Source organism: Eublepharis macularius, chromosome 4, assembly GCF_028583425.1.
Source record: "Eublepharis macularius isolate TG4126 chromosome 4, MPM_Emac_v1.0, whole genome shotgun sequence".
NCBI classification, from domain to species: domain Eukaryota; kingdom Metazoa; phylum Chordata; class Lepidosauria; order Squamata; family Eublepharidae; genus Eublepharis; species Eublepharis macularius.
Window position 1 is genome coordinate 45,922,682 of NC_072793.1, and position 20,192 is coordinate 45,942,873.

The 20,192-nt window shown below is 40.7% G+C and overlaps 1 protein-coding gene across 1 annotated transcript in view; it reads right to left on the reverse strand.

Annotated features, from left to right (window-relative positions):
• The window catches only part of LOC129327573 (dynein axonemal heavy chain 9-like), a 262,554-nt gene that overhangs the window by 218,759 nt on the left and 23,603 nt on the right, over positions 1 to 20,192 (reverse strand). Inside the window, exons 10-18 of the mRNA XM_054976327.1 lie at positions 19,756 to 19,870; positions 17,484 to 17,552; positions 15,255 to 15,381; positions 14,313 to 14,568; positions 10,460 to 10,701; positions 7,543 to 7,678; positions 7,025 to 7,221; positions 6,509 to 6,933; positions 550 to 772 (exon numbers count right to left, since the gene is read on the reverse strand). Of these exons, the coding sequence (XP_054832302.1) occupies positions 550 to 772; positions 6,509 to 6,933; positions 7,025 to 7,221; positions 7,543 to 7,678; positions 10,460 to 10,701; positions 14,313 to 14,568; positions 15,255 to 15,381; positions 17,484 to 17,552; positions 19,756 to 19,870 (1,790 nt within the window). The remainder of the gene's footprint in view (positions 1 to 549; positions 773 to 6,508; positions 6,934 to 7,024; positions 7,222 to 7,542; positions 7,679 to 10,459; positions 10,702 to 14,312; positions 14,569 to 15,254; positions 15,382 to 17,483; positions 17,553 to 19,755; positions 19,871 to 20,192) is intronic.

Genomic DNA, 20,192 nt, shown 5'->3' on the forward strand with positions numbered 1-20,192 from the left:
ATAACTTCAGGAAGGCTTTTTCATAAAATTGGAGTAGATGCTAAGCCCCAGATCTTGCCGTGATTGTCTTAACTACCCTATGGGAAGGAATAGTCAATAAGTGGAAGGAAGGAATAGTCAATGAGCAGAACTGCCACAAAGGCTGATATTGGGAAAGGAGATCTTGAAAGCATGGGTTCCCAGGCTATGAAGGATAAACAAGCATAATGTGTTATACATCTATATCTTGTTCTTCCTTAAATGGGGTTCCCAGTAGTCTCCTTTTCAAGCACTGAGCAGGCCCACACATCTTTAGCTTCTCCAATACTACAGGATTGTGTGTTGCTTTGATCTAAGTACAGAGAAAAAGTCTCCATGAAACTTTAAATTACAGAATTCGTCAAGCAGTTTCAATAATCTTTTGCATCTTCTGCCTATCAAAGAACTCTTCCTAGAAGCACTGCATCCTTAATGAGTGCGTGTTTCAGAGTTAACCATACTCTCAAAGGACTGTTTTTAAGTTTTCTATCTGTCTACATATTTGCATATCAGTCACATGTTCTCACCCACCTCAAGCTGCTTGTAGACTTCCCCTGGCAATTCTTGCTCATATGTCTTCAGGAGTTCAATTGTTTGTTTCAAGGGCTCAAACATCTCATTGGTACTAATCTGTCTGTCTTTCAGAGCCATCAGATGACCCATAACTTCCACCAAGCCGTCGTAATCTCCTTTCTGCACATCTTTACTCAAACCTCTCTCAGCAATTTTTACAAACTGTTCAAGGTCAGCCAAACTGAATACAGAGCAGGAAAGAAAACATTTTGGAAAACCATCATTACTGACTGACCTTAAAGCCAACATGCAGAAAAAGCAACATGAGAACACCATTTCTGTTCACGTCCCCCTCTTCTGGCCTTAGGAGTTCAAACCTGGCCATGCCAAGGATTCTATTAAGCAAAGTACTCAAATGCAAATAAGACAGAGAGAACTATTAAAGTTATAACCTTGCATCGAAAACTTAGCTCACATATTAAAACGGAAAAGCAATTTGCCCAATACAATTAATGTTCTTCCCTCGTTAGAAAATTCATTTTGGAATGCCTATTAATGCTGCTAATTTGGATGACTGAATGTGCTAATTTTAGTTTAAGTTCTGTATGTTTATGAAAAAAATGTATATTTTATCCACAAACATTCATCTGATGAACATACTTGTGCTTCACACTGTATTTATCCTTCTACTTTTACAAGATTTTTTTTTACTATTAATGTGAGACTTGAAGTTTCTCACTATGAAATTTTTACTGAGGATTGATCTTTAAAATCCCATGATATTACTTTAGAATCATCCTGGTTCATTTTCATGATTTCTTTTTACTGTCCATACTGTAGGTAGCCTGGCATTGTTTGTTCTATTTGAGATTTCAGATTCTATTTTAGATTTCACTGACAATAATCCAAAAATGTATACTCTCACAGAAATTATACAAGGACATTAATGGTGCAAAACAAAAAAAGTGCTCAGCATTTCTTGGTTTTTTTGCAATTCCTGACTTTTTAGCTTGAAAAATGATAGGACAACAAATCCGGGTCAGACCTCTCCAAATTTATCAGGATTTACCAGTGACTCATTATCAGGCATCTGACGAAGAGAACTTGATTCTCGAAAGCTTATGCTAAAATAAAATTGGTTAGTCTTAAAAGTGCTACTGGACTCTTTTTGATTTCATTAAAGCCTTGTGAGCAAGTCCCCAATGTGGCAGCAATGGCCATCAATACTGTGCTATAGTGGCTAAGAAAATGTTGTGAACAAGTTAAGACAATCTACCATAAACTCAGTAGCTGGTTTTAGACAAAAGGTTTTATTTCTCAGCCTCAGATGTCACTTGCAAATAAGGGATGACAACAGGGATCCCAGATCCTCCGGTGGAGGCAGGGGATCCCCCCCCACTCCCACTCCCACTCTCCACCACCCCCACCATTCACCTGACCAGCGAGGAGGAAAGGCTCGGAAATGAGCCTTCCAGGCGTGCTCCTGCGGTGGTGCGACGTCACTTCCCAGGAGTGTCATCATTGTGCTGCCCCATGAGCGCACCCATGCTTCGCAGCAGGCCAATTTGGGTGCCAAATTCAGCCTGCTGTGAAGTGCATGCATGCTCCCACACCTGTGCAATCACACAGGTGCAGAAGCACACTCGAGGAACAAAAACAAGGTGAGTGCGCTGAGCCCCCTGCCTCCCGCCAGGAGGGTAACGGAACCTGGCAATCCTAGATGACAATAATGACTTGTACTTCTGGACTATTTTTGAGAATTACTGGGATAATGTACATGAAATAAGAGATTATATGGTGCATTCTGAAGTGGAATATTATTATAAATGATATATTATTGCTGTTAATGAAGCAGAAGTTTAGATCAAAATCATATGACCAAACCAGTGTGCTTTAAAAGTAGATTAAATGGATCCATGGAGTCCTCAGCGGATGCTGAATCAGTCATAAGAATGCCGAACACAGACCTTAAACCATATTTATCAAGCCGCTATAAAGATGCCAAAAAGTGGGTTAAGCAGTGACATAATAAATGTAAGGTTTACTTTTAGCTGGACATGTGTTGAAGCCCTGCATAGATCAACTTAAATTGCATTCAACACTTCTCTAGTACATGTCAAATACTGTACGGGCACGCTTGTCTAAAATGAGTGAATTGGCTTTGGATGGAAGGTTAGCTGAGAAGGTAGAAATGGTAGCTCTCTTAGGTTGGATCCACAGTATGAGCTTTTTGCACAGCTGAAGGGTCTCTTTTTTCCTCATTTAGTTGCAAGTGTTATTTAATACATTTAATACAGCCTTATATTGCCACTAAAAACCTGGTAATGGCCATCCCTAAGGCCAAGATCCTACTAATATGTTCACTTCTAAGTAAATAACATTCTGCATGAGTCCTGCTTCTCCTCACAATTATCCTTTTAAACTTAGGGTCTGATTAGATGATACATTAAACCCAAGTTGGGTTGGGGTTTCCAACTTGCACTTAACATGTGAACCGGGACTCATATTAAAAATAGTGTATCACTTCCTGACTGTGGTGTGGCAGCAGGAAAGGCTTCACCATTCCTTCCCTTTCTCCCCACATGCTTTCACTAGCAGAAAAGGGCTGTGGGTGGTGAGTTGTTTGTCTTACTGCAAGCTCCATGTGACTTATAATAATAATAACATTCGATTTATATACCGCCCTTCAGGATGACTTAACACCCACTCAGAGCGGTTTACAAAGTATGTTACTATTATCCCCACAACAACAATCACCCTGTGAGGAGCTGAGAGAGCTCCTAGAAGCTGTGACTGTCCCAAGGTCACCCAGCTGGCTCCAAGTGGAGGAGTGGGGATTGGGAATCAAACTCAGTTCTCCAGATTAGAGTCCCCTTGCTCTCAACCACTACACCAAACTGGCGCTCTTCAGGGCAGTTGATAAAATTACAGCCTAAATTTAGTGTCATGGGGAACAGGAAGCTGTCTTAAAACAGAAGGGGGATTTAAAAGGAAGAAGAAGCTTTAATTACTTCTTGCCCTGTAAATCAATGAACAATAATATGTGCTGTGGAGATGGGGAATGATTCATTCAAGCCTTCTCCCACCCACCCCAAAGGATCCATTTAAGAATGTCGGGCCACTAGCTCCACAACCCTGGAAGAAATCAGAAGCTATAAAAAGAAGAGAACAACAGAGAATTCAAAGCAACAGCAGCCCTGAGATACCTCAACAGCATTTTATCAGTGTCCATGTGGATGACTGACATGGATGCAACTCCATTTTAAGTGAAGGGAAAAAGTTCTAAGAGTCAAGATTTTAAGAGATGGGAACAGGGAACACTGGGAATCAATGGGCTGATTATTATATAATCTGATTCCTTCATAAAAACTGCTTAGTTTTTATGAACAAACAAATCATAGAAATTCCAGATCACACAGAATGTAAAAGTCACTTCTCTATGCAGTTTTAAATTATCACCTACTGTGTACCTCCAATAAAAATTTAACAATGCTGTTCAATTCTGTGGGACCCCTCTTATGTTCCTATTAAAAGAAGGTTAGACAAATCTATTAATGGAACTTTAAAGTGGGGGCAGCAGCAGGAGGATTTTCATCATCCTTGAGTTGACTTGTGGCTTTCCTGAAAGCATCTGGCTGACTAGTGTGGGAACCAAGATGGACCTCTGGTGAATCAACTGTGCTCTTCCTCTATTCGTAAGAAAATAGCCATACATTAATTATATTTTCTAACATCTTTCCAAAGTTAGTGGAGAACCACCATTAGCAGAACCACCATTACTCTCTATAACACTTTCCATACCAAACAATTTAAGTAATTTATCTGACAAAATTTTGCATCTCTGTGATTAGAATAAAGTCATAAGTGGTTTGATACTTAAAATTACGTAAAAGTATTTTTAACTTTGTAGATTGTTTGCTAATATTATTAGCTTTTCTATGCTCTTTCTCCCAACATGGGATCCAACGTGCCTTATACAGCACCAATAAAACATTATAGCAGTAAATTAATATTAATTAAAAACATATCAATATAAAATTAAAATCTGTTTAACAAGAGGCCAATGTTAACCAACTGCATGGAGGAAGTGTCCTCTCCCTTTGCTTAATGGAATGTTATTTACCAGGTGGTATTATTTACCTCCATGTCATAAAAAATTTCAGCTGCCCATTATTGAAGGGACAGGATTTTTGTCCCAGCCTGTTGGAAATCCTAAGCAGCCTAGGACCTGATTTCATGCAGTCATGATGACTAAAGTTACTTTTGGAAGCATTAGCCTCTGAATACCAGTGCTGTGAGGTAGCATCAGGGGAAGGCCTTTGTTTCTATACCCTGTTGGTTGGCCTTCCAGGACAACTGATAGGCTACTACATGAAATGCTAGACTAAATGGACCACTTGTCTGATTCAGCAGGACTTTCTTAAGACTAGTACAACTACCAAATTTCCAAGCATTAGGCAACATCAGGAAAGGAAGAAGAGGGGGAATTGCCTGCTAATTTACTTGCACTGTTTTTGAGACTGGTCATATGCATCTCACAAAGAACGGATTTCAAGTCCTAAATGGCTAAGCAAGAATTCTAAGCAAGAATGGATAAGCAAGTGGTTGCACACTTCCCTTTTTGTTTTAAAATCCCCAATCTATTGTAGCAACTAAACTCAGTTTCTTGTGATTTACATCCCAATCCTATGCGTGTTTACTCAGAAGTAAGTCTCACTGAGTTCAATGCCACAGAATCCTAATACTGCATAGGATTTCATTGTGAATCACTGTCAGCATTGTGTACAGCACTTGAGCCTTCTGGACAGCTGCTGGAAATACTCCGGAGCATTTCCCTACTTTCGTCACAAACAAAATGAGGGAAATGCTAATTATTCCTTTCTATTTTTATGGACATGAACCCAATGTCTGCAAAAATAAAATACAAAAATGAAAATACGTGAGGATGGCTAAGAGATTACTAATAAAAAAAAACTTTAAGAAATATAACTTGGAGATCAAAGATCTCTTCTTAGAGACAGATGCATCCATTTTGATAGTCTTGTTATATATTCACAGAATGTTAGGACAAGTCCTCTTAAGGTATGTTATCCTATTTTTAGTGTTTATACAAAAACAACGAACATATAATATTTTTAGAATAATGTTAAGGTTGGAAGAGAATGATTCATGTTATGTCAGACTTCCTGTTCAAAGCAGGAGCTTGCCTTACCTTAAAATTCACCAACATATGCTTGTTCAACGTTTTTTTGCAAAGCTTTGGAAGTTCCTACAGAAGCAACTTGCTCCAAGGCTGAACTACTTGTGCTATTCAGAAATTCTTTCTGACAGTTAACCTGAGCCTCATCTGCCCTGCAGATAAAGCTACTGCTTCTTGTTCTATCCACTGTGGATCGTTTTCCTCCCCCAATGCAATCTTGAATATCTGAAAACTGTCAACATATCCACCTTGTTTTTAATCTTCTTTTGTCTATGCTAAATACATTTGGTTTCTTCAGCCTGTCCTGTTAGGCTGTATGTTCCTGATCCTGTGCCATCTTTGTAGCCCTCATCTGAAACCCTTCTACCTTGTCACCAACTTTACTCATTTATGCTGCCCAGAACTGAAGATACTATTCCAGATAAGATCCTCAGGGCATAACAATACTATTATTTCTTGAAGTTTTTGGGGTAAAAAAATTACTCATAAAACACTGCTTATGTTAAAAAACACATGAAAAGTGGCCCTGAAGCATGAATACATTAACCAGAGGCCTGTTCACATAATCCAGAAAGTTGTAAATTAGGCCCAGATGAGAACTGAAGATTTCCAAGGGAGAATAGTCAAGATGCCATGCAGCAAATGGCACCATGAAGGGAAGATGGAACTGAAGCCAGAGGAGTTGCGTCTCAGATCTACACCCAAGCTTCTGATCATGAACCTATGTCACGTACACTCTCAGGTCCATAGAAGTGGTTCAACAGAAAACAGTGATACCTGTGAGTCACATGATCAATGAGATGCTGCTTGAACATGAAGCTCCACTTTTTTATTATGCCCAAAAGAGATGCTTTGAATGGCCGAGCATCAACTTTCATCCAACTGTCAAATATACTGATGGGCTCCAAGTGGCTTACTTCTTCATAGATCTTCTCATAGGAGTCTATTTGTTCTTTGAATTGTTGCAAAGTGGGAGGGGTCTCTGGTACCCCATCCTCAGCATGTGCTTCTATTTCCTCTGCAGTGAGGACATGACTATACAACAGAAAATGCCGCATGAATTCCTTCCTGTCATCCACATAGAGGTAGGAGTAGTGGTCAAAGGAGCTGCGGTAGTCACAACAGACGGATATCATCTTCTGAATACGCCCCATTAGGGTTTGGCGCATATCAGCAAGATCTGACATCTCTTCCATGTCATCCTGGAGAAGACAGAAATATGAGGTAATGTTAATTAGCAGGACTGCAGGCACCTAAAAGTGAAATAGAGCAAAGGTTCACTAAAGGAAAGACCTGGTAATGAGGGAATGTGGTATGGTCTGCCAGCCTGGGCACTAGAGAGGAAATCCGGAATATATTATTGACAAGACTTTCAACCATATCATAGAAACCATCACTAGCACCAACATCCAAAGAGGGACAGAACAGCATATCAGGAATCGATAAATCCAGTTGCACTTTGAAAAGCGGAGCAAGGCCTGCCTTAGAATCTGCAAGACAGAGAGATGACTACAGTTTAGACAGTCACTTCTAATAAATACCATATGGTAAAACATACTTTTTGACCTAAATGTCTTATATTTATCAGTTTCAAAGGTAATGAATACACAGAGGAATGTGAGCAGCTTTTTATCAATCAGATCTTTTTACTATTATTCAGAGACCCCACACTGGCTTAGAGACTAAATGTTTATTATACTCACCCTCGGTTCCACCCTGCCCATCATAAACATAACAACAATGGAAAACTACTAAGAACAAGTAAAAAGCAGTTTGGTTAACTGAGGGCAAAGTCACTGCAAACTAATCACCTGTGTTTTCCAAAAGGTACTTCAGCGAACATTCAATGGCATTAAAAAACCCATCCAGGACAAGTTCATCCACATATTCCAGATAAGCTTTCCAAACATCAGAAATTGGATCTGCTCCAAAAAGTATCAGGTTTTCCTAAACATAAAAAGCCAGAAACAAAATCAGGTGATGTGAACATGTCCAAGCACTAACAGAAGATCTGATGACCCTACTGGCTCATATCATGTTTCCTCCACATAGCTGTAATGAGACGATAGTTCTGCATGGAAGATTTTAGCACATATGAACTGGGCCATAAAGTCTTCAAATTCTAATAATGTTGTCAAGCAGAGGAGCTAAACAAGATTTCTCAGGAAATTCTATATATAAACTTTGTAGAATGAAATCTCCCTGAGGGGAGACTAACAGTGCAATCCTATGGTGAGTTACTCCAGTCTAAGCCCATTGAAGTCAATAGACTGGCGTAACTCTCCATAGGATTGCACTGTAAGTCTGCAATCTTAAGCATACTTACCTAGGAGTAAATGCCACAGATCACAACTGGATTTACTTATGAGTAGACTTACTTAGGATTGTGCTAAGCCTTAAGAAAAACAAAAGCAGAGATCCACTAATTAATCTGTCAAACTTTTTCACTGTGATGGAGCAATTGCAGACTGTGGATAAAAAAACACATGCAGTTTCCTTATACTGTATCAGATCATTGATCCATTTAGCCCAATATTGTCTGCTCTGACTGGCAGGAGCTCTGCAAGTCACTAGGCAGATGTCTGCCCCAGCTTTGCTACTAGAGGGAAATGCCAGGGAGTGAACCTTTGACCATGGGCTGGCTCTGCAGCTGGATTAAGGGTTCTCTGTTAGTCTTTTCTAAATCCTGAGAGATTTTAACTGGAGATGTCAGGGACTGGCTATGGGACCTTAAAATGTGCTCAGTCTTTGATCTCTAGGTATTTGTGAGACAGTTGGATCAATAATTCCTCTATCATCTTGTATACTTTATCTCCAACTCTGGACACAAACTGAAGGCAAATTTAATGCTGGCTTTGGCAAAAGAGTGACAGGCCACACTCAGTTGCAGAAGCAAACCACTGTGTTTATGAGATTAACCTCTGGAAGTCCTCAGGCTCGAGCACTCCCTCCCCCCTCCTTTGATGCACAGCTCATGAACTGTGCTGTGTTTCTTGCTTACAACAAACCAGGATTAAACCATGTTTTAGGGAACATATAGACATGGGCTTGGATCCACCAGACAGCTGGCACAGTTAGAACAATTCCTCCTGTGGAGCATGACTTTTTCAGTTCCCTCATCCCTTTGCAGCTCCACAGGCCCCCAGAAATGATGCTCCCATTTCAAGGGCCATTCTGAGCTAAAGTGGAAGGCAAGAAAGTCAAACTCTGCGAGCAGAAATCGTTCCATCCATGGAAACACTCAACTGGATCCAAGTCGTGGACTTCCAAGATTCATTCTTATTATGACAAACCAAGATTTTTCTGTATATCTCAGTGTTTGCCATTATATCTGAATGCAGTCCCATTGAAGGTATTTATGCACTTTTCAGAAGGACAAAGCCCAGAAATGTTATAGAACCGGTAGGCAGTTTCAATTGTAGATAGACCATCTAGACTCTTGTGAACCCTCACATTTTAGGGCTTCGTGACATGTCAAACGGGTCGGGCACCCTACAGAGGCTACCACCCTCTCAGAAGAAGAAACATGGGATCCTTCCAGTCTTATCAAAAGGTAGGTAGCCTGGTCACACAATACATTATATAGAATCAACTGCTCTTCTTTGCTTGTTTCAGTGCTGAGCTACATTTGGAGAGTTTGTATTTCTCCAGCTGTACGATTTCAGTCAGGCTGCAGGCCACCAAGTCCAGGAAGATTTCAGAGATCTGAGGAAGGTCTAAATTTTTACAGATCCCTGAAGAATAGCACAGTCCAAAGTGGCACACTTTGCTGCAAATAGCTGTGCAATGCTAAGATACCGTACTACCACCTTTTCTTTCACACCCTTATATGCCCTCCATGATGCATTATATTTTTTACTGTAGCCTGAACACAGACTTCATATTCTTTCCTCTGTAGGCAAGAATTAGTTAATCTGAGAAAATAACAGACTTTCTCCAAGCCTTTCAATAAACAGGAAAAGAACAAGGAAATGCACGCAAGTGTCATTAGTATCCTTCTGCGCACTAACATAAGTGTTAATTTAAGAATATGATTTTTCACACACGCATATACTTTCATGTATATGCATACACATAAAGGAAAAGATAAAGGTAGTCCCCTGTGCAAGCACCGAGTCATTACTAACCCATGGGGGGACATCGCACCACAACATTTTCTTGGCAGACTTTTTACAGGGTGGTTTGCCATTGCCTTCCCCAGTCATCTACACTTTACCCTCAAGAAACTGGGTACTCATTTTACCGACCTCGGAAGGATGGAAGGCTGAGTCAACCTTGAGCTGGCTGCCTGAACCTGGCCTCCACCAGGATCGAACTCAGGTTGTGAGCAGAGCTTGGGCTGCAGTACTGCAGCTTACCACTCTGCGCCACAGGGCTCATATGCATACACAAAGAGAGAGCAAAACAAAGACAGGGGTGCCTGTCAAAAACAGCTACCCCATTTCTGTTTCAGTGTTATATCTATGCTAATGAATACAGATGTAAGAGTATGACGCAATGGCAATATACATAAAACTATCTAGTAATACAGTAATTAGAGTGCGGTAGTGTGCATTATAAGAAAATACAACTTCTTCATGCAACTTCAGAGGAAAAGAAAGACAACCTGTTTAATATCAGCTGTCTGGGACTAGTTTTACTGTGTTGGGAAAAGGAATATTACAAATGTCATCTCCTAGCAACCCTCCCACTATGATTCACTTACATCAACACATACATACATATTACCTTGATCAGCAGATGAATCTTAAGCCCTGAGTCTGTGATGAGTCGGTAGTGTTTGTCCAATCGTTCATGTCCATCATCCAGGTACAGCAGAGAGTCTCTTTTCCCATCTTTTCTTTCAAAAACTGGCAAGACCCAAGATTTCATGATATTCTGAATTTCTTCTATGTTGTCTTTGATCTTCTGGATTCTTTGCTCAAGATCCCGAACATTGTTAACCATTTGTGAAATACAATCCCAAAGGCCTTTCAACAACAATTGAGAATGAGTCAGAAGAGAGCTGACCTTCCATAGGGAAACACAAATGCATTCTTTGTTGCATTGTTACAGATAGCATTTCACCTGCGAATACATCCATTGTAGGGAAACTGCATGTTCCCAGCATCAAACCTTAATTCCAAGCTGCTGGGGAAAACATGCAACATGTTGTATTTGTAAGTGAAGTTATAATCACAGGTACCTACTGGATGGTTAGACAGTGCTCACGACACAATGGAATATGTGTATTGGCTGCTGAGGAACTAAGTTCACATGGAGCTTGCTTTTAAATTTTTGGAAAGAAATATGAGTTCTCTATTTAAAGGAACTCCATTCAGGATAGGACAGAGTAGAGATAGCATTCTAATCTAGCTACGCTCCAATAGGATGGAGAGAGATGTGGGAAGCATGTTGCGCCCTCATGGTAGAAATTGGAGGGGAGAGAGAGAGAGAGAGAGAGAGAGAGAGGTGTTAGCCAGAAGGAAGGAAGATTCCTTGAGAGTAGCAATCTACACATCAAAGGGATAGCAGCACCACTGGAGAAGGGAAGGATACACAAGTACTGACCAATCTCTCTCTCAGGCTCTCTATAGTTCCACTTCTGAAGTCTGAAGTGAAAAGACAGTGCAAAGTCCTGCACTTACAACATCTTTAACATCACCAGATCAAGTGACAGATGACTTTCCCTCTCTTGCCATGTTGTGACTTTTAATTTTTTTTCTCATTTAACATTTTTTTAAAATCCTTGAGATTCTAAGATTTTACGACCCCCCCTTCTGTCCTTGCAACAATACTTCTTTCTTTCTTTTAATTCCTTTAGGCTATGCTCCTGTCTAACAATGAAGTGTTATTTTTCCTGATACATTTTTAATTGCAAACAGGTCGCCACCTAATATGGACAATCTGACCACCCAGGAGACCGGGGCAAGATGGCGTCCTGAGTAGACACACCAGCGCGTCGCTCCTGCTTTTATCCAGCTTTAAGGTAAGTGTCTGTGCAGAACTTTGCATTTTGATAAAGCCGCAGTTTGTTTGGATTTTGCACCTTCAAAGACCACCCGGATCCACACCATGGTAACACAGAAATGAGACTACTGCAATGTAATCTACATAGGTTTCCCCTCAAAGTCAATTAGGATACTACTGTTGGTGCAGACTGCTGCAGATTGGCTATTATTGGGAGCCAGATGGAGTATGCCTATTACTCCCATCCTGCAGTCACTCCATTGGCTGTCCATCAGTTACCAGCTTCATTTTAATGTACTGGCTATTGCATCCAAAGCCTTTCATGGCCTTGGTCCCTCATATCTGTGGGATCACCTCTCCCCCACTCTTTGCCATGACAGCTTCACATATCTGAGCAGGGACTTCTGTTGGTGCCACCCTACAAATGGGCAAAATCAACACGTGCATTCTCTGCTGTGGCCCCCACCTTATGGAATGGCTTGCCGGATGACGTCAGGAAAGCTCCCACCCTCCCGGCTTTCTGGAAACTATGCAAAACTGAATTATTTAAGAGGGCTTTTTGCACAGGAAATAAGGTGTATTGTAACAAAGACTTTCTTAAAAAATACAATCTATTGACAATTTTTCAGATAACACTATTTTGGCCACTATGGCTGTTGAATCTCACACTAACATCCCCCAAAAAGATGGGATACAAACCATTAAGAACACCATCTCTCACAACTCCACAGCTGACATTGTTACCGAGCTCTGCTAATTTTTACTCACCCACAACTACTTCAGATTTTATGATGATTTATTTCTTCAGATCAATGGTACAGCCATGGGCACCTGCATGGCACCACAATATGCCAGCATTTTCATGGCTGACTTGGAATAATGCTTCCTCAACTCCCCCTCACTAACACCGCTCTTATACTTGAGATCCACTGGTGGCATTTTTATCATCTGGACACATAAGGATAAAAGCACTGGAGAAATTTCACCAGGCTTTCAGAAACTTCCACCTCACCATCAACCTGGCTATGAATCAATTCACACAAGAAGTACATTTTCTAGACACCAATATACAAATACATAAGGGAAGCATAAAACCCATCTTATAGAGAAAGCCAAATTATCACCAAACACATGCCTCCAGTCACTATCTCAAACACACCAAACAATCCATTGTCTACAGCCAAGCTCTATGCTACACCCATATATGCTCCAGTCCCTCTGACAAAGATTCTCGCCTGCATGACCTCAGAGATGTCTGGAATTACAATACCCACTGGATGTAATAAGAAAACAAATCAACAAAGCCAGAATGGTACTGAGGGATGACATGCTACAAGATAAGCCCACACATAACAACAACAGAACACCACTGGAAGTTCTGTTTTCAACTCAAACCAGTTGAACGCACCACTAATGACCTGCAACCTATGCTAGACAATGTTACTGCTCTCTCACAAGCATTGAGAGGCAAACCTTTTCTTGCCCACAGACAGCCCTCCAACCATAAAGAACTTCTCACTCACAGCAATTAATTTCCTAACATGGACACGAATTCTAGGACTAGGGCCTACAATGCAATTACCAGACCTACCAACAACAGCCATACCATCCTAGGCTCACACTCACATTCGCGACCGAAGAAGGGAGCATGGATTATTGAAAACTTACACCTTGAAAATCTTGTTGGTCTCTAGGGTCCGACTGGACACTAATTCAGCTGATCTCATGTCCATTCACTTGTTCAGCTTCCAGTGTTACATACATGTGTCATCAAGTGTCAGCAATGCTTTCAATTCTTTATGTTGAACGAACAAGTCAGTCCTTTCACCAAAGAATGAACAGACATAAATCTGCTATCAAAAATCACAATGTTCAAAATCCCATGGGAGAAAATTTTAATCTCCCAGGACATTCCATCTTTGATTTAGGAGTAGCAGTTCTCAAGCAGAGAAACTTCAAAGGAAAATTACAAGATGAGATTGCTGAAACTGAGTTTATTTGCAAATCTGGGATAATGGATCCCCCAGGGTTGAATTGGGACATAGAATTTTTCTCACATTACAGATGCCAATTTTCTGCACTTTGCACCCCAGCTCTATTAAGCTAATTAAAACATGTATTATAGCTAGCTTCCAGACACTCTAATTTACAATACCCCCCAACCCTCTGTCTGTATTATAAAGACTCCTTCCATTTTCCGCTCTTTGTATCTGACAAAGGGAACTTTGATTCTCAAAAGCTCATACCTTGGATATCTAATTGGTAAATAAATATCCCCAACATTAAAGCTAGTCCTCTGGCTTCAGTTATGTTTTATGATAACACTGCTGGAACAAGATGGAGTTAATGCAAGTGAAAGTACTAAAACGTGGACAGCAATATTTCCCACTTGGAAAAACCCTCGTTTACACTAAAGAGGAAAGAAGGGAAAGGAAATGGAAATAGACAATGTATAGGAAATACTCAGAGATGCCTATGACTATTGAATTTTTTGAAGAACTCGTGGCATTGTCCAAGGAATAGTAATCTATGTCTATTTCAGGAAACAGAACTAATTTCTGTTGTTGTTGTCTTATCTGTACCTATCACTCTTGCCACATCTCATGCTGCCTCTTCCAGAGGCAAACCTCACCTTCTGTTTTCCAATTCAGCGTCTCTTCTGCATCTCTCAGTTGAATATCAACACTCTCTAGCTGACCCTGTACAAGGGGATACTCCACTTCCAGAACTGTGCACAGAATCTTGTTGTACCAAGTCACCATCAGCTCTAGGTTGGCAACCAGCTGCCGGAAGGACTCTTTGGAAGAACAGATGTCTGCTGCTGTTTCTGGGATTCTTCCAATCTGATCTACACCAAGGTAATTCACTTCTCTTAGTACAGACACCAGCTGAAAAACAACACAAACAAATTAGCAATTCTGTTCATACAGCCTTTTCTTTTACAGAGCAGTGTTTTTACTTAGCATTTCTCAGGTTTGCAAAAATAGACATAAAGAGCTTTAGTTTAGCACTGAGGGTATTTTCTAAAGGTTATTACAGGGGTCTACCAGTCAACAAATGTGGGGAGCCTCTGAAAGTCAGCCTCCGTTCTTTCCACATCATGCATCAGTTTCAGTTTAAAACTGGGCTTGCAGAACTCCTAGAGCATCAAGAAGGGGGAGAGGTTCTCACACACAAATACATGCATGATATATCCATTAGTTGGTGTTAGTTATCACAGCAAATGGAACCTACTGGTTCAGAAGCAGCATGCCTCTGAATGCCTAACTGTGGGCACAAGCACTGGGAGATGACCACAGTTGGAAACCAAATCCTAGACCTATGCTCCAATCCATCAGGACCATCTTATGGCTTATCTCCCACATGCATTCACATGTTTCATCCCCAATATGCAGTGGGTTCTCAGTCACTTCATTCAAGAGCAAATCTCAGCTGTGTCCTGCAAGCGTGCTGTTGAGTTAAGGGTTGCCATTTGTTGCTATAGCTACTCCTGACTTTGCAAGAAAACTCCTGCTCCTGGCCATGATGTGAAAGAGAAGAAGCCTTCCAGGAAAATAGCATTATCTCTTCTTACCTGTGGATCAAAATTGACTGCAATCAGTTTACTCTTTGGATCTCGCCAAATAAGTGGTTGAGTAAGATTATATTGCGATTTTTCAGACACGGTTTGGAGCCACTCATTATAAAGCTTCTCTTGGTATCTGTAAGGAGACCACAACCACCATGACAGGCTCTATAAACTATTAGATGCATGCCAGAATCCCTTACTGGAACAGATTTCCTAGGTATGCTGCAGGCAAAGCTAAACAAAGATAACTGGCAGATTTCAAGAGCAGAGGATTCTTCCAGCCCCGTCATTGCTCTGACAATGCTGTAATATTTTCTTCCATCCATAGGAAGTGAAGGTTTCCCTTGAAAATGGAGGAACTTCCTCTTCCACTACCATCCCAGAGGTGGCAGCAGGCCTACTGGATCATTTGTCCTATGCTTAAGTCATTTGCTGAGACAGGTTTGAAAAGGGACTCATGTCAGAGGATCTTAGAATGTAATATCCCGCTGAAATGCATGGAACCAGTCGGCTGCAATCAGTTAAGCGTCCCTCTACACAAGACAACTTACCAGGGAGGCTTAGGTGACTTACTTTCTATGTGGACTTCTCAACTTATCTCCAGATAAACAGCATTGTCTCTTACAAACAACTTGCATGCACAAGAACAATGCTGAACTGTTCAGACACAAAATCTTTGGGGATTCTGGGAAACTTATTCTTGTTTTGGATGGCTCTGGTCCGGTCTCTTTCAGATATAGGTGTTCACTTAAGAAGCCCTAAGCACCTAGTTCGTTTTCCTGTATGGAATCATTTAATTCCTGGCAAGAGGTACACCCCAGATAATGAAGGTTCATTACTGGGTATAGTACATAATTAATGGTATTACAGAGTCTCTCCTTCCATTTGAAGCGTTTATTATTAAAACATGATTATTCAGCATTCTTAACATTAGCTCCATCAACAGAAAACCATACCATCCATTATAACTACATAGATCATTAAAGAAGAGCAATTACATGAGTCCAAGAAAGTATCTTACCCAAAGATAAGCAGGTCACAGGCAAGGACCCCCTTCTAGGACAAAGTTCCCAATCAATTTAGCTTCTCGTATTTATAGGCTTTCAGAACCATCTCCTAACAACAACTCAATGTCCTGCTTCAAAAGGGCTCACTTTCTTGGATGATTAATTATCTTATAACTTCTAACACCTTATAAGGTTATCTATATTTAAAACAGCTTCTCAAAGTATATAAAAATAGTTAGGTTATTCTAGCTTCTTGTTATCTTAACAAAGTCTATATAAAATTAGTGATTACAGGTTTCTCATACATGTTAGTATCTTTTGGCTTTCAACCAGTACATTTATCCTTGAATCATATCTTTACTTCTGTGAAGTTAGATATTCCTGCCATTCTCAGACGCTCTCTGCACCTGGGCTTCAACACATTGTATCTATTGATACGGATCAGATGGCTCTTCCAAGCTACACAAGGCCATACATTTATGTAACTCCTTCATTTCATGCCCCTCCCCAAGGTTATGCGATTTTAGGCCTCTAGACTCCCTTTGTGGCATGTCCAGCTGTGGGTCTAGGAAGCTCTGTTTCTGTGTGCAAAGACATCTTCTATGATGATCTTGGTCAAATCCCCTATATTTCTAGCTATGTCCATAATAGACTAGGGTGTGGGGACTATAAGGGCAGCTGAATAGCTACAATGCACTCTGAAGGCACATAAAGGTATACAACTGAGTGGCCCAAAAATAACTAGGCAAGAAGCAGCACACAAAGAAGGAAGCAGCGATAACTGAAACCATTTCAGTGTTTCACCTATTGGTGTAATCAGGAAGGCAATATTACAGAGACAGTAATGTTGCCACATTTCTCATCCTCACAAAACTTTCAGTGAATTTTTTCACTATGCTGGCATCTGTTTTATGTAACTGTCTAATCACTTCAACCCCTTCCTCCTCCAAGGAGTTCAGGGCTGCATACATGGTTCCCCTCTCCCATTTTATCTTCACAGCAGGTGAGGATGCTAGGTTAGCTGCTAGGTTAGGCTGCTAAGTTAGCAGGTTAGGTAGGTTTGGCTGAGCTTTACAGATGATGGGGGGTTGACCTTGGGTCTCTCTGATCCTAGTCCAATGCTCAAACCCAGTGATACCCCATCAAAGCTGCAGAGATGCAATGGCCAAGATCTGGGGTCTTATCCCAAGCTTCAACCTTCCAACACATCTTAAGAAAACAGACTTACCTTTCTAGCAGTTGCATCAAATCTTCATATTTTTGTATCATTCTTTTGCCTGCAGCAGAATCCAAGCAGCTGTCAATAAGGCAGACCAGAGTAAATATTATTTTATTTACTTATTTATTTTATTTAAAAATGTATAGTCTATCACAAGCAGCACTCAGGGCAACCTTCATCAAAAGAATAAAAACTGAGTCTAGTGGGCACCTTAGAGACCAACAAGATTTTAAGTGTATAAACTTTTGAGAGTCAAAGCTCCCCTCTTCAGATACTTGACATTCAGGTATCTGAAGACGGGAGCTTTGACTCTAGAAAGTTTATACACTAAAAACCTTGTTGGTCTCTAAAGTGCCACTGGACAAATCCTGCTATTCTACTGCAAACCAACATGACTACCTACCAGAAAATACTCAATAACAGATAATGAAAGAAACTTTTAAAACAATCCAAGCATATCTAAGACCAAACAGCTAACCGAAACCTAAAATACCATTAAAACAATAATAACCATCAGTTGAAAAATTAAAACTAGTACAAATTCTCAGAGCCAATAAAAGCAGTCAAATTCAACAGTGATAAAATCAGCAATAAATCCAACAATCTGTCGAAAGGCAGGCAAACCTGGCTCAGTGGAGCAAGACATGCTTCAGAAGAACCAGACAGATATCAACTTTGTACCTTCTGGTAATATCCATTTGGAAACAGCTGCTTAAATCCTGGAAAGATTATTGGTTTAGAACCTTCCAACATTTTGTGACCAGAATCTGCCCCATGACAGCCATTCCGGGGTTGACTGTGGAGGAGCACATACACACTGACTGTTTTGTAGTGGTACCCACTACCTGTTCTTTGATGGACAGAATAGCCTAGTGGGTGCAACAAAGTGTAGGCATATGTGTTGTTGAGATAAATAAGCTTGCCTGTAGGTAGCTTTATCTTTAGCAAGAAATAAGAGTCCTTTATCGTAAGGAATTTCACTTAGGATAGGGAAGAAGAAAGAGGATTCTAAGCTATTTATCTAACTCAAGATAGACAGAGATGCAGGAAACATGTCTTGCCCTCATGGCTGCAAGTTGGAGAGAAGAAGATGAAGCCAGAAGGAAGGAAGCCCTTACGGGTAGCAATTCACATTTCAAAGGGATAGTATCAGGATAGCAGAAAAGAAGGATGTACAAGTCCTTGACCTCTCTCTCTTGCTGACTCTCTCATATTCCTCCTCTGAAACCTGAGACTAAAAGACAGTGGAAAGTTCTTCACTTCCAACAATGTCAAAATCCAAGAATACCCACAGGCTCAACAAGGTTGGGGCCCCTACACTAAAAACTTCTGGAATAAGAAGGTCTTGACAAATCTCTGAAAAGTTGAGGGAGTTGTCCCGATGAGCCTTGTGAGGCAGAGAATTCTATGCCCTGGTGAGTCATAGCTCATAGCCCTGTTCCACGTGCCCACCAACCACACTTCCTCCCCTGGAAGTGACTTTTCCACTAGATGAAGAACCTCTTATGCAGCAGGAAAGCTCCTTAAACAGAAGAAATGCCTCAAACTTTGCTGAGCATAACAGAGTAATAATTAACTAGGATGTATATGACCATGGCCACTTTAAGCCATACTTCAAGCAACTAGCAAAATATTGCAAAACATATAAATTCCTGGTTTTCACAGTTTCCTTTGTTGAACATCCTTGTCCCCAGACTTAACTGTGTAATGGACAGCAGTGTGCATTCAGAAGCAACATAGCTCTAGTCCTGCTGAACATGCTTAGAACATTTAGGCATATTGGGTTAAACCCTATGAAGAGATAAGTTCAAGGCAATTGCAGAAGCAGATCTTTCTCTGCCTTCCCTTTCCTCCAGCAGTCCCCCAAGGCCATGGAAAAACCAATGCAGTGATTCGGGGGTGCATCATGGGCAAAATGTTATGAGGACCAGGAGGCTTAGAAAAGGAAGAGAAATCTTCTGCTGCTGATGGAGCAAGCTGTCCACTGTCATAAGAGGGAGGGAGGACGATTGTGCCCCATTTCCCTCCCCAAAGCTCATCTACCACATGTGGGCTGCCTCTTTGCATCTTGGCCAGTTTCGACAGAATGACATGTACAGAAAAATGTGAGACTAGGGCAGGCAAAGAAACAGTTTCTGAATGATTATATAGATGGAGACAATATTTCCACTTAATTTTTAGATCCAATATTTCAATTAACACTAAAAACAGGGCAACAAGCTGATTCACAGAAGAATACTGTTATTTTAGACGATGACTTATGTGCAATAAAGATACTGACAGATGTGGGAGATTCTTGAAGTTACTAAACGGAATCTGGATCCGATCTCTTAGTTCCCGAGCCCAGCGAATTCCTCCAGCAACCAACGGCATATTTCTGTGTACAGGTGGATAACCTGAAGAACAAATTCAGTCTGAAGTAGGGACTGCAAATCAGTTTGTTGCCACATAAAATTGAGCCAACAAGATTTCATGGCGTATAACAGCCAATCAAAATGGACAGCAGTAGAGCTTTAAGACTGTCAAAGGTGGAGGATCACATTTAAATGCTCCATCCCAAACCCCTCCCCCGCAAATTAATTGCACATGGAAAGCCAATGGGAGAAGAGTTTTAGCCTACATTTCTGCTTGATGATATGCTACCATGTACAGGAAGGTTTTTTAAACATTGTATGGACTAGGAGGAGAAGTTCATTCAAATGCTCTTCAGCAGTTCAA